At 31.2% G+C, this 13,527-nt stretch overlaps 2 protein-coding genes across 2 annotated transcripts in view; both read left to right on the forward strand.

The window, feature by feature from the left end:
- LOC106789022 (glutamate receptor ionotropic, kainate 2) overlaps nucleotides 1–10,557 on the forward strand; it is a gene marked incomplete at its 5' end in the record, with an annotated part of 40,255 nt that extends 29,698 nt beyond the window's left edge. The window contains 5 exons of the mRNA XM_014752821.1: nucleotides 468–666; nucleotides 2,014–2,245; nucleotides 3,414–3,529; nucleotides 4,441–4,596; nucleotides 9,177–10,557. Coding sequence (XP_014608307.1) covers nucleotides 468–666; nucleotides 2,014–2,245; nucleotides 3,414–3,529; nucleotides 4,441–4,596; nucleotides 9,177–9,368 — 895 coding nt within the window. The remainder of the gene's footprint in view (nucleotides 1–467; nucleotides 667–2,013; nucleotides 2,246–3,413; nucleotides 3,530–4,440; nucleotides 4,597–9,176) is intronic.
- Nucleotides 10,558–10,974: 417 nt separating this feature from the next.
- The window catches only part of LOC106789027 (glutamate receptor ionotropic, kainate 2-like), a 9,002-nt gene continuing 6,449 nt past the window's right edge, over nucleotides 10,975–13,527 (forward strand). Inside the window, exon 1 of the mRNA XM_014752827.1 lies at nucleotides 10,975–12,587. The gene's annotated coding sequence lies outside the window, so the exon portion shown is untranslated. The remainder of the gene's footprint in view (nucleotides 12,588–13,527) is intronic.

The following is a 13,527-nucleotide window of genomic DNA, read 5'->3' on the forward strand; positions in this document are numbered from 1 at the left end:
TCTGAATATTCATACGAAATTCGTGCCAATGTTCTCGGAAAAATAACGATAAAGAAAAAAATTAAAGTAAAAATTAAAAAAAAAAAAAAAAAAAAGGAATAAATCGCGAAGAAGAAAAAAAAGAGAGAAAGAGAACGTCGGTAATGAAATTCGAAATAGTTTTCATAAAAGAAAGGAAAAATCCGTAGAAAATTTTATTGGGCTGATACAGTATTTATCGATACACGAATATTTTCGCATGTAAATCTTTTTTTGTTTTCCAAAGGCAAGATACACGTACGAACACGTTTTATCATTATTATTATTATTATTATTCCATATATTTTTTTGTCCACTATTTTCTTACTTTTTATTTATTGTATTGTATATTTTCGCATATAAAATACTAGCCCAAATTTGATGTAAAATCAGCAAGCCCCTCCTAGTCTAAAAGTTTCTCGATACTCCGTTGAAATTTTGATTCCCAGGGCCGTATCGACTCGCATGGTAGCCGGTATGTGGTGGTTCTTCACCCTGATCATGATATCATCCTACACCGCTAACTTGGCAGCATTTCTTACCGTCGAAAGAATGGATTCGCCAATCGAAAGTGCCGAAGATTTAGCGAAACAAACGAAAATCAAATATGGCGCATTAAAGGGCGGTAGCACCGCTGCATTTTTTCGGGTAAGTTATCGAAAGAAAAAGAAAAAGAAAAAGGAAAAAAAGAAAGAAATTATATAACAAAAAAAAAAATAAGAGGAAATAAAATGACAAAGATTTCTCGAAGAATTTTTTCATTAATCCTTTTCAAAGGAAAGTGCTCGTTTCTCTTGACATTTTCCTTTTCGTTTCTTTTAACGTTTCTCGTTAACCAAACGACGAACGTCGACGCATTCGAGCGTATTCCGATTAATTGGCAATGTCTAGAACGAGAAAAGGCTCGATTGAAATTCCATGGAAATCGTTATCGATGGATGATTAAACGCTTGAAAGTTAGAGAAAGAGAAAGAAAAAAAGGAAAGAGAGAAAAGACTGATCGGAAATACGTTACAAAATGAATTCTTCCTTTTATCGAATCGAGAGGGGTAGTTAAAATAGAAAGAAAAAAAAGAAGAAGGAAAAGATTGAATTAGAAAATCGTAGGATTAGAGAGTGAAACGAGAGACAAGTGGGGAAGGGAATGATAAAACGAGGGGAAAAGGTGTTCTTGGATAATTTTCAATTAGGGCGAATACTTTGACAAGATGGAAGGACAAAAAAGAGGATATTAAGTAAGTCTTCTTTGAAATATATTTTAAGATAATGATTTACTTTCGTTTAGTTTTAATTAATCGTTACAAAGAAGTTGATTAATTAATGAAGAAAAATAAAGAATACAAAATCATCGTTCTTTTGTTTCTTTTCGAGGAAGAAAAAATTCATTTAAAAGTGCAAAACATTTCTTATCTCCTTTCTTTTATTCTTCCAATTTAAAATATCCAATTAATAATTTATATAATAATATTTGTAAAAATAAAATTTTATATATAATAAATTGAAAAATGTTTATATTAAATTGATTTTAGTAAACGATAAAATACAGTCAAATCTTTCTCTCAAAAAAAAGAACAAATTATTTTCTATATATTTATACGCAACGTAGAATAAAAACTGTGCACAATTGTTCTGATAATACGTGCAATATTAATGTATTTACTTTAACAATTTATTTAATATTATTTAGAGAAACTTTAATTGTATAGGATTATTTGAAAACAGTGCTTAATTAAATTAATCTTTCTGGATAATGCAATAGAATAAAAGTTTCAAAATAATTTCTACTATAAATATTTATCTTTACTACTTAGGGATAAAGCAGTAAACTGTGCACAATGATTTCGATAAAATTTGAAGATACAAATTTTCGAAAAATAATGTTTCACGATCGATAGGATTTACAAAATAAAACACAGATCTGTTAGAAACAGTTAACAGTAACGTTGATGGAGATGTATACATATACGGTGCTAAATCATGAAATTCCACCGATAGGATTCCAATTTCTCGACGTATCAGCGCATGTGGTCCTTCATGGATTCGGCGAAGCCGACGGTATTTACATCGAGCAACGTCGAGGGCGTAGATCGAGTGATCAAGGGAAAGGGAAGCTACGCATTCCTAATGGAATCCACTTCCATTGAATACGTAATCGAGAGGAACTGCGACCTAACTCAAGTCGGCGGTCTCTTGGACTCGAAAGGATATGGCATAGCCATGCCACCAAGTAAGTGTTAAGTTACTAGCTCTGGGAAATAGCTCGCATACATTTTAACGAACCGGCGAGCAAACAGGTGTGCTAGTCGTTTCCTTAGATGCAAAATAGAACCTGAGATCTGGATATATAGAGTCGAGAATTTTGTTATACAAAAAAAAAAATCGCTCCAATTTATTCTCTCGTATTATTTTTTTTGTAATTATATATATATATATATTTTTTTTTTGTAATTATATTATTTTACTTATTATTAATCATTATAATATATAAAAAATACTTTCTATCGTATTATTTTATTTTAATCAAAATTTAGATTCGATCGAATCAATCTTCTTCTTTTCTTTTTTTCTTTTTTCTTATGATAGAAAAATATATAATTTGATTAATAATTGGGAAAAAAAAAATTGTTTCTTATAGAATATTGCTAATTTTCATTGTTATTCTTGATCAATATAATTCTAACTATTAAAGAAGATATTATTTAGAGATATGAGCCGTTTAGAAAGGTCGACACAATTAAAATAAATATACACAAATATTTTCCTATCAAACAAATATCTCAAATAAAATAGATCAAAAATATGAATAAAAATGAAATATAATATTAAGGTTAAATTAGAGTATACCGTGCAAGCTGAGTGAGATATCACGTAAAACTTAAAGTCTACAACGATGATATTTTACCCGGTAGGCGTAAAATACATTCAGAAGTTGTATTAAGGATATAAACGTGTTAGGTAACAGTTAACAGAGAAGGTAGGTTTTACTAGAACGTTAGAAGGATGAAATTATTCCTCTGGCATTCTCTATGACGCTTAATCTACGCGTTGGAAATACGGAGTAACAACGAACGAGATAATGATAACGATCTTCAACGTTGAATGCTTATCGAAGCATAACTCGCGAAACGTTCATAAAACCTCAAGAAACGAAACGATAGACGGGCTTGCTTGTTAGAAGAAAACGAACGAACGAATGAACGAAGAAACACTTTCCTTCACCAAGTTTCCTCCTCGTATTATGCGATAAAAGACAAGCCGAGAAAGAGAATCTAGTAGAGAGTTCATGGTTGTACGAAGGATAAGAATAGGGACGGGAAGAGGGGTGGGTGGGTGGTTGTTTGAGAGTTTGAGGATTTGGAACGAGTGAATTCTTTAGAACGACCTTGGAACTTCAGATTCGCCGTACAGGACTGCTATAAGCGGAGCCATATTGAAACTTCAAGAAGAAGGGAAGCTGCACTTACTGAAGACTCGATGGTGGAAGGAGAAACGAGGGGGTGGATCTTGCAGGGTGAGAGAGATACACGTATATGTATATACATAGTTATATATGTATATATATAAAGAGAGTGAGAGAGAGAAAGATGAGAAAGGAAATTTGCTTCCTTCCTCTCTTATTTTCATGGAAAACAATTTTCTACACTAATACAGCCAATAAGGAACATAAGCAAACTTCTTACTCGCGATACTTCCGTTCCTTTATCTAGTCACCTTTGTTCCTTCGACATTACTTATCCTTGTTTCTCTCTCTTTCTCTCTAATTCATTCCCTTACTTTCTTCTCATCTCTATCCTTTAGTTTCTCTAAGACGCTGGAAGAAAGAGAAAGAGATTGCTTTATAAACTTACAAAGTCGTCATTTTACCTTTACCTTCTCGTCTTGTTTCACGCGGTTTCCGGGTTTAAGGAAATTTCTCTCGTCTTTGTAAATCTTTCTTCCCAACTAATCCGTGTATTTTGACGTAGTACAACATATCAAATAATTCACATCCAAATTCGTGATAAACAATTATTGATTTAATTTTCTTTTATTGTTATGAACGCGCGAAGGATATCATAATTCTGTAGATTAAAATAATAATAAATAGTACGTAAGACACGCACATACACGTAGTATGATAAATATATTCAAATATTTGGAAATAATTATTTTTGAAATTAGGATGATAATGCATTTTTTTTTCTTTTTAAACGGAACAACAAATTTCAAAAAAGAATCGATTATTAATTATTGAACATAGAATATAAAGTGTACGGTATGGATAAAATATTCAAATATTCGAGTATGACGAAATGATATTTTGTTTTTTTTTATTCGACGAGACACACACATCAAAAGAGATTATTGATTAATAATTATTATTGAACATCGTTATAAAATCTATCAGGATTAAAATATTGAAATGGTGGATTTTTAATATAGGACGATACATCAAAGAGCAGTTCAGCGGCGAACGAGTTGGGTCTAGCAAATGTTGGTGGCGTATTCGTAGTGCTGATGGGTGGCATGGGCGTTGCCTGTGTAATAGCAGTCTGCGAGTTTGTCTGGAAGAGCAGGAAGGTCGCTATCGAGGAACGGGTGAGTGTCGTCAGATAGCACGTGGAGGAGGGCGCGATCGCGCCGGAAGTCAACTCTGCAAACACGCATCTAGATCCGGACGCGATCTATCCCGACATACCACGCGAATACATCAGTTGATGTTCGCACGATGGTGGAGTTTCTCTTTAATGGTCCCGGTACAACTACAAGACTACTCGGGTCTGATCAGTAACCGGCTGTCACATAGTTTTCTTCAAGATTAATAAGAGAGAAAGAAAGAGAGAAAGAAACGTGAATATTCGATCGATCGATGAAAGTGGACTCTACGTGTACAAATTTTCGAGAGAAAGGCTACAAAATTATTCACATAATATGATCAATATTGTTTAAGTAACTTGTCTATAATCATACTCGCATAGTTTTCATTTAATTTATCAAGTTAATGTAAACGTATGTTGATTATCCTTTATACACGTGTTCAGAATATTGCATATTACTAGGAGTAGTAGTAGACTTTCTTATTTAATTCGATATTTTACCGCTGGATGGCACAGCAATCTGTCGTTGATCTTATACAACGTAGACTATCTCCTTAAAGGGTTTCTTTAGACAGGTATTTATATCTTCATTGTTAATGTAGATTGGCAATTTAGAATTTTTTTTTAATTATATCACAATTGTTTTCAATTTAATTCTCGTTAATATATCATAGCATATTTTAAATATAAAATATATCAGAGGAATTATATATATATAGAATTGAATAGAATTCAATTGGAGTTTGAAATGTTTGTGCCATAACTTTAAACCACAATATCATATTATTCGTAATAGAAGCGTTTTCGTAGTATAAAGTCCAGTAGGTTATGAGAATAGAATTAACAAGGTGTAGTTACAAAAGGGCTAACTTGAAGGTACATGAACTAGAATGAAAACTCATGGATGAGTCCGTGGACTGGCGGCGCACGTCTATGATATAGATCCGGGCCAGTCACTGTTTGCGTAGATTCGAGTGGTAAGCAAACAGGCAACTATTTGAGAGCCCGTCCACAAATACGGATATGCAGCTTTGCATCGGTGACCCTGTGCATCCTCAAGAGCAAACAATTCCATGAGTCAACAAACGCAGAGTATTGCAGTGCCCTCTCCAGTTTTGTGTCTAGAACCACCTCTTCGAGTGAATCTGTGAGAAATTTCAGTCCTTTCCAAAAGCTGCGGACTCTAATCGGCTTTCTATGTTATTTCTACTAGAAAGGAAACAGTATGAACGTCCGACTAATATATACGTTCTATCGCGTTCCTGATTTAACTTATACAAATGATTATAAGAATAAAAAACATTTTACTTATTTTAATTAAAAAAAAAAAAAAAAAAAACACACAAAAGAAAAATGTGTTTGTTTGTTCGAGATACGCGTGACCGAGACCTGTTTCGTGCCTTTCTCTCAGTCTCCTTTTAGATTGAAATTAAAATCAAGTTTAATAGCGGCGAAGTATTGAAAATGACACAATTGTTTCTTACACGGGCATTTTGGTGTTCTGTTTTAGAAGCAGAAATCATCGGGGAAACCGATCTGCGAAGGTTTTACTGATCTGCACTAGCGAGATATGCTACTCGCCACGCTTCAAAAACAGATTCCTAAGCCCGAGCCGGTACAACTAAGTATATCCGACCCGAGTTCGATGGACCCTAAGGAAGAACTCCATCATGAGTGACCCGAGAATCGTGTAGAAACGGCATACCAATCGAAGAAACAAAAAAAAAAAATAATCGAGAGAAGAAGCAAGCAGCCTCGACCTTTCCAATTTTTCTAATAATTCATATTTTCAAGGAATCCTACAATTACTTTTAAAATAATTGATCGGCCTTCCAAAAAAAGAAAAAGAAAAATTAAAAAAAGAATTGATCGTCTCTCCGTTCGAAGAAAGTGATCGAATGGAAATGTAATAAATAAAAAGAAAATTCGAAAGTCTCGATTTAACTTGCTATATCTCTCGACGATTAACCGAACATTTTTTTCTCATATCATTTCGATAATCTATACTTAAGGAAAGTTTTCTTTTGAAACACTTTCAAAACTTAATCCGTTCTAAAGTTGAAAGTTTATAATATCGCGTACCCGATCTTTCGAAGGGGGTAAACATTCGAAGGATAATCTCTAAACTATTTCTTCTTGAGAGATAAAAAAAAGAAAAAAAGAAAAAGATAATAATAATAATATTTAAAGAAAAGAAAAGAAAAGAAAAGAAAAGAAAGATAGAAAAATGTTTAATTAACGATGGACGATAAAAACAAAATCATCGACAAAAATGAAAAGAATGAAAAATATAAAACGTTTCTCGAAATTCTTCTCGAAACCTTTTGCAGCTTCGTGGGCTACAGAATTGACACCTTTTTGAGGCTAGCCAACGACAAATCGTTTTCCCACTGGTCAAACAACTGTGTGTTTGCGTGTGTATGACTGGGAGAGCCCTTTTCCCATTGTCGAGGGAAAAGCAAATAGTTGTACTCTCGAGCTTGACCTCGAAAGGGTTAATCGAGTGGAGGGACGCATCGTTGTGCAAACAGGCTGAGGAAGTCGAGTCTCTCGGTTGGTCTCACTTGGAAACGGATAACTCGAAATTGGAAAGGTCAATCGCGTTTGCGTCTCGCTCATATACATTAACGCCACGCACAGATCGCATACATGCACACACATACACATCGTTCATATCACCGGAAACAATTAAAACAATTTGAAAACAACTAAACAATGAAATAATATATTCCAACAAACCCAAACACAAATTATTTAGAAAATACGTAATTTAAACGAGTCGAAGACTTTGAATGAAAACCTCGCAATGATCGAATCGATTAATTATGCAAATGCGATCGATAAAAAACAAAAATGACGTTTCCCTCTTTTAAATAAAAAAAAACGATTAACGAAAGTACGAGGGCAAAGTAGAGAAAACGAAAAGGAAAGAAAAGTTAAAAAATCAAAAAAAAAAAAAAAAGAAATAAATAAAATAAAAAGGAAAAGAAATATGAAATAAAGAATATATTGGAAAATAAATGGAAGGTCATCGTCTCTCGCGCAAAAGAATATTATATTATCATTTCTGTTTCGATATATATATTTAATTAATTAATTTCATTATTTTCGAGGACTATTATATTAAATAAACAAACAATCACGATTTTATACCAATTAGATAGTGAATATATAGCGTCAGATTATCGAAGCGTTTTATTGTAAATAACGTGTAGTCATATTACGGGCTTATCGCTGTAATTCGTGGGAGTCCGTCCGCTTCTCGTATTTCGGAGTTGGGGGTTGAATGTTAAAATAATGAATACACAAAAAAAAACGAAGAAAAAGAAGAAAGATGCAGGAACGAATGTTTCATTGACGAGTTAGGTGATGGAGAGAGAGGAGAGGGGGGGGGTGATGTTAGAGAGAAAGAAGCTCACGGATTCCGAGGAAATCCGTTAATCTATAAAAATAGACACTAATTCATGTCTCGAATCTCATAAACACGTTGTATTATACGAATTATTGTAATTAAAAAGTCTAAAGTCGGTATAGCAAGCAAAAGTAGATTATTAAGTGTTTGAATGATAAATGATAATGACGATGAAAATAATGGTTAAGTTCGCGATTAAGTTTAATGTGAGGAATTAAGGTGATGGTTATGGTGGTGAGGGATGGTAGTGGTGGTTCGGTGCTAGTGATGATGGTAATAGTTGTGGCGGTAATAAGACGGAAACTAAACCGTTTGACAATTTAGTATGACATTGTTAGTTGTGTCGCAATGTTTCTTGCCTCCCTCTTTCGTCACGGATTCGCAGGAGGTGAGCCAATTTAAATTCATCTATTAACAAAAAAAAAAATATTATCTTTTTTGTGGGCTGTGTGTCGCTCGCTGTGCATCCATCGAATCTTTCTCTTGTATCTCATTGCTCAATCTTCTTTATAACATTTCTTTTATTTTTATTTTTTTTTTATTTTTTTTTTTTTTACTTTAAAAAGCAAAAGAAAATAAACAAAAAGAAAAGAAAAAAAGACAAACGAATAAAGAAATACGTAAAATATCTTTTCTCTATCTTTTCAGGAGGATGCTGATTATGTATTTGTAATAATTACTTTCGTTATGGCTAATTATTAATTTTCATGCATGTACGAAGGTTCTGCTTAGCTTCCCGTTTGCATTTATATACTTATCTATAATATAATATTAATTTGTTTCTTATATATCTTTCTCTTTTTAGCATTTAATTAACAACTATATTGCATCTCTATTGCGTCTATGTCATTTTAATTCCAGTATTTAATGGCTCTGCACGATATGCGCTGTCTCTTCTTCCTTTACCTGCAAGGATTGAGAATATTCGTTTATATCTTTCGCGATATATCGATAAATCGATTATCGATTTTATAAATACATATAAATATATTACTCGATTCTGCATGTATTACGATTACTTAATTATGCTGTTATCTCTCGCACGATTACGAATATTTGTCTCGATGAAATATTTTGCAAATGTAATATTATTATTAATTCTTTTTTTTTTTTTTTATTCAAATTTATAATTCAATAGATTTTAATTCACTTTGATGTCGATTTTACAGAAATCGATGTGCTCCGAAATGGCGACCGAATTACGTTTCGCATTGGATTGCGGCAATGGCAATAAGAAAATATCGAAGAAAACGCAACGGCAACGACAACGTTCAAATCTTTCGATCCTCTCGGAGGAGGAGGGTGGTTATGCCGCATGTAGCAGATACACTCATTTCGTTGGAAAAGCACCTTTAACGTGAACGAAGAAGACAACGACTTACTACAAAAATGAAGTTTCTTCTCTCTCATTTTTCGTGTCCGTGTATCGTTCATTTGTGTCTGTGGATTTTCGTGGCTGTGTAATTTGTGTGGTAATAATCGGTTGTTCAATCAGAGGCAAGAAAACAAATAATAATAATAATAATAATAATATTAATAATATAATAATATAATAATAATAATAATAATAATAATACTAAACGAAATGTCATCATCGAATTTGGATTCAATTATCACTCTCTCTCTCTCTTTTTATGTATACGTCTGATTTTTTTATAAATAATTGCCAAAGAGAGAGAGAGAGAGAGAGAGAGAAAGAGAGAGAGGGAGAAAGAGAGAAAGAAAGGAATAGTTCGATACAGATTATAAGAAACGATTATGTTTAAATAGATTCGACTATTTGATTGTTTCGTTTGTATACAGAATAAATTAAATTAATTATTGATGATTTTCAATCGTCGACGATGATCGTTGCGTTAAAATGTTTTCAAACTTTAATTTAATTTTTGTATTTTCTCGTAGTTTAATTTAATCAAAGTTTAATCATTGTTGTTGTAACGAATAATTATTGTATATTGTTACGAAAAATCACGACAATTTATTTTATCGTAACGTTAAACGATGATCGTTGAGATTTAGGACATCAACGTTCTTATTTTTAAGCCGATTAAAAAAAAAATATATAAATATTATATAGCATCGATTGTTCTGTACAAAAGATATTCAGAAAATATTTGTGAACGAATACGATTTCGATAAGAAATTTATGATAAAAAGATCGAACGTTAAACTTTCATTGTGTTTTACAAGAAAAACACGTTCAATCTTTTTTTTACACTCGCAAAATACGATAGTATTCATGGAAAATAATTCGCAAAAATCGCAAGGTCAAGCAACGCGAAGAATCAGGTGTATCGATCAGGTGGTTCTATATTATAATCATCTGTAGATAACGTTAAAACAAAACAAAAAAATCAATAACAAACATTTTTGTATATCTCCTATTCTCATTAATCATTCAAATTTGTATAAATTCTCGAATCTATGTGGGCTAAAAGTACGAGTCGTGTCCGCGAGTTGTTTCACAATCTACGTTTGTCGTTTACTTCTGACAAGAAAAATAAAAATAAAAAAGACAAAAAAAAATAATAAGCATAAAAATAAAAATAAGTATAAAAAAAACTTTCAACGGCTGGAGGCTAGAATAATAAATGTTTTCTTCATTTTTTTTCCTGTAAAAAATTATAGTCAACATTTGTAAAAAATAATGATTCTGTAATCATTCACATTTTTTCTATTTCATTGAATTTATTGTTAACGTAATAATAAATATTTTGTTCGTTGCACCTGCCGATGAGAGTGAAAAAAAGCATCTATAAGAAAAATAAAAAGTAAATAAGCAAATGAATGAAACGAAAAGAAGAAGAAAGAAAAGAAAAAAAGGATGAAATGTTTTTCACGTACTGTTCGACAGGAAGAAAAAATATGATAGTAAGGAAGAAGTATTAAAAAAATAAAAAAAATAAAAATATAAGAAAAAATGATCAAATTCAGATAAAGAATTTCATTTAATTTGCGTTTGTCGTAAACGTTTGTACAAAACTTTAACGAACCAAGCAGTATTAATTTCCGTCTTCCGTCATCATCTCGTTAGATAGATTTAAAATGCATGTAATTAAATATTACGATAAACTTTTTCGTCAAGCTTATCGAATAAATAATGATTTTTCAATTGAAAAAAAAAAAAAACAAAATAAAGAAAAGAGGGAGAGACAAAGAGATAAAGATAGAAAAAGAAAAGAGAGAACTAAAATAAATTTCCTGTTACTCGGGCTCTTTCTTTCTTTTTTGAAATCTTGCACGCGTGCGTTTAACATACACATAACAAAAGAAAAACTAAGAACTACACTATACTTCTTTTTTGATCAATCGTTTGAACTTGGATATATAAAAGCGAGAGAGTCAAGGTTTAAAAATAGAGACTCGTCGTAACACTTTGGAAGACATTTTTAAGAAAGCTTGCAAGTCACACCCTTTTTACTTATCTAATCAAATTTACGAGATCTTTTATTATTAAATAAAAAAAATTAAACGAAAAATAAATAAATAAATCAATCGATCAATCAGATAACGAGTCGTTTTTATGTACAAAGAAACGAAAAAGAGAAAGAAAGAGAATGAGAGAAATTAAGAAACAAACGACACATGTATACACGCATACAATACACATTACATACACACGCATAAGTTTACACTAAATATGCACCTGTAAATATCGTCTGTATTCCGTACTTGTTACAATCGCGTTCGCGTAACGTCGTACAATTTTGTCATGAAGCTATTGATTATATACTTCTTATATAAAAAAAAAAAAAAAATAAAGAAATAAATAAATCATCATCATCAACAACAAGAACAACAACAGCAAATTATGTACTACGAAGTAACGTATTAAACGTGAATAAACTATTCGTCTGTATATTCTCATTCGTGACGTTCTCGAAAAAAAACAAATGAAACAAAAGAAACGAAAAAAAAATCTACGAACACGATTTATTTATTGTCTCATCTCATTTATAATTATTACTTTTTTTTCTTGTCTCGTTATTTTTAATGATTTAATTGATGATCGTTATTAGATCTAGAAAAAAAAGTGATTACTTTATTAATGTAAAGTTGAATTGAAACATTTATTAAATCGTTTATTCCGCACCTTTACAATCCCATTATGCACGATCCTTTTCGTGTTGTATTTTTTTCTTACTATTTAATATGCCACACCCTAAATTACTTTGATTATACTTGTCAACGCATTTACGTGTGACTTAAAACTCGTTAAAAATTCCTAGAAATTTCTCATTAATTGTTCACTCTCGTTTGAATGAACATGACTTGTTGCAGGCAGAAGTTAATTAAAAATAAAAAAGAAATTTATTAAATGTTTAACAATTTTGTTTAATCAACATTCTAATGTTTAACGTCATTAGAATCGCGTCATCTAGCGTTAAAAAAAGAGACATCATTTTGTTAGAGACAAAACGTATGAAGAAAATCATTGGAAGGGGTTAATATTTAACTGAGCATGCGCTAACTAAAACTCTCGACAAGATACCGTGCGGATTTAGAAGTTTGTAACGCGCGAGCTTCTTCTCTCAAAAGAGCGTCTTTCATAAACTTCATTTTGGTTTATAACACAAAAGGTAAGTGTAGAGAGAGTTTTCTTATATTCATTTATTTATTTAATGTTAAATATTTTTAGATTTATTAGAGGATCATTATAACGATTATAAAGTAATTTTTATTATGAGATAATAAATTAACGTTTTTAAATATTTTATTCAAATGATTATCTAATTTGTGTTTATTCATAAATTATTTAATTTGAGAGAAAATATTAAAACAGAGAGAAAAATGAATGAGATTTTCATAAATAATTTTTAATTGTTTGATTGATTGTTGTACTTATTTATTTATTTATTTATTTATATAGTTATTTATATTTTAATTTATTTATTTCTAATGAGCGAGAATTTTTTTGAACGTGTCATTTGAAAATCTATGTCAGTTTAATCTTATGCGACAAACTTCTCGATGGCGGCTAAGTTTCTAAATATATCGTGGTCGTCGTGGTGGCATCTAAAAGATTTTCTCCTTAGGTTTTCACCATCCTTGCGGGTGTTATAACGATTTACTAACTGAACAAAACGTTGTCGTTGATATTCATTTTCTTTCTTGTTTACTTACTTCAGTGAAGAGGAAAAAATTATACAAGAGAGGAACCATAATTATATCATAAACAGTAAACTTATCATTCTTTTCGAGTATAGTAATGTTCTGGCATTCGTAGAAATAAACATGGTGGGGAGAAAGGAAGAATGACCAAAGAATGAGAGCTTTTGGCACGGTGACAGCACGCACGAGTAGAATCTATGAATTAGCACGTTTCGAAGAACACGTTTTCATATTTTTACAAAGTATTTCGAAGAAAGTAGTATAATTTAAACATAAATTTATGTGGATAATATACGTGTGAAATTATTTAAAAAATTTTTCTTAATAATTTTACCGAATCTTTATAAAAGAAATATTTTTTATGAAGTAACAAATTTGTTTTGTATCTAATTAAAAAAAAAAAAAAAA

Source organism: Polistes canadensis, unplaced genomic scaffold (genome assembly GCF_001313835.1).
Source record: "Polistes canadensis isolate GaletaPanama2010 unplaced genomic scaffold, ASM131383v1 scaffold_161, whole genome shotgun sequence".
Taxonomy (NCBI): domain Eukaryota; kingdom Metazoa; phylum Arthropoda; class Insecta; order Hymenoptera; family Vespidae; genus Polistes; species Polistes canadensis.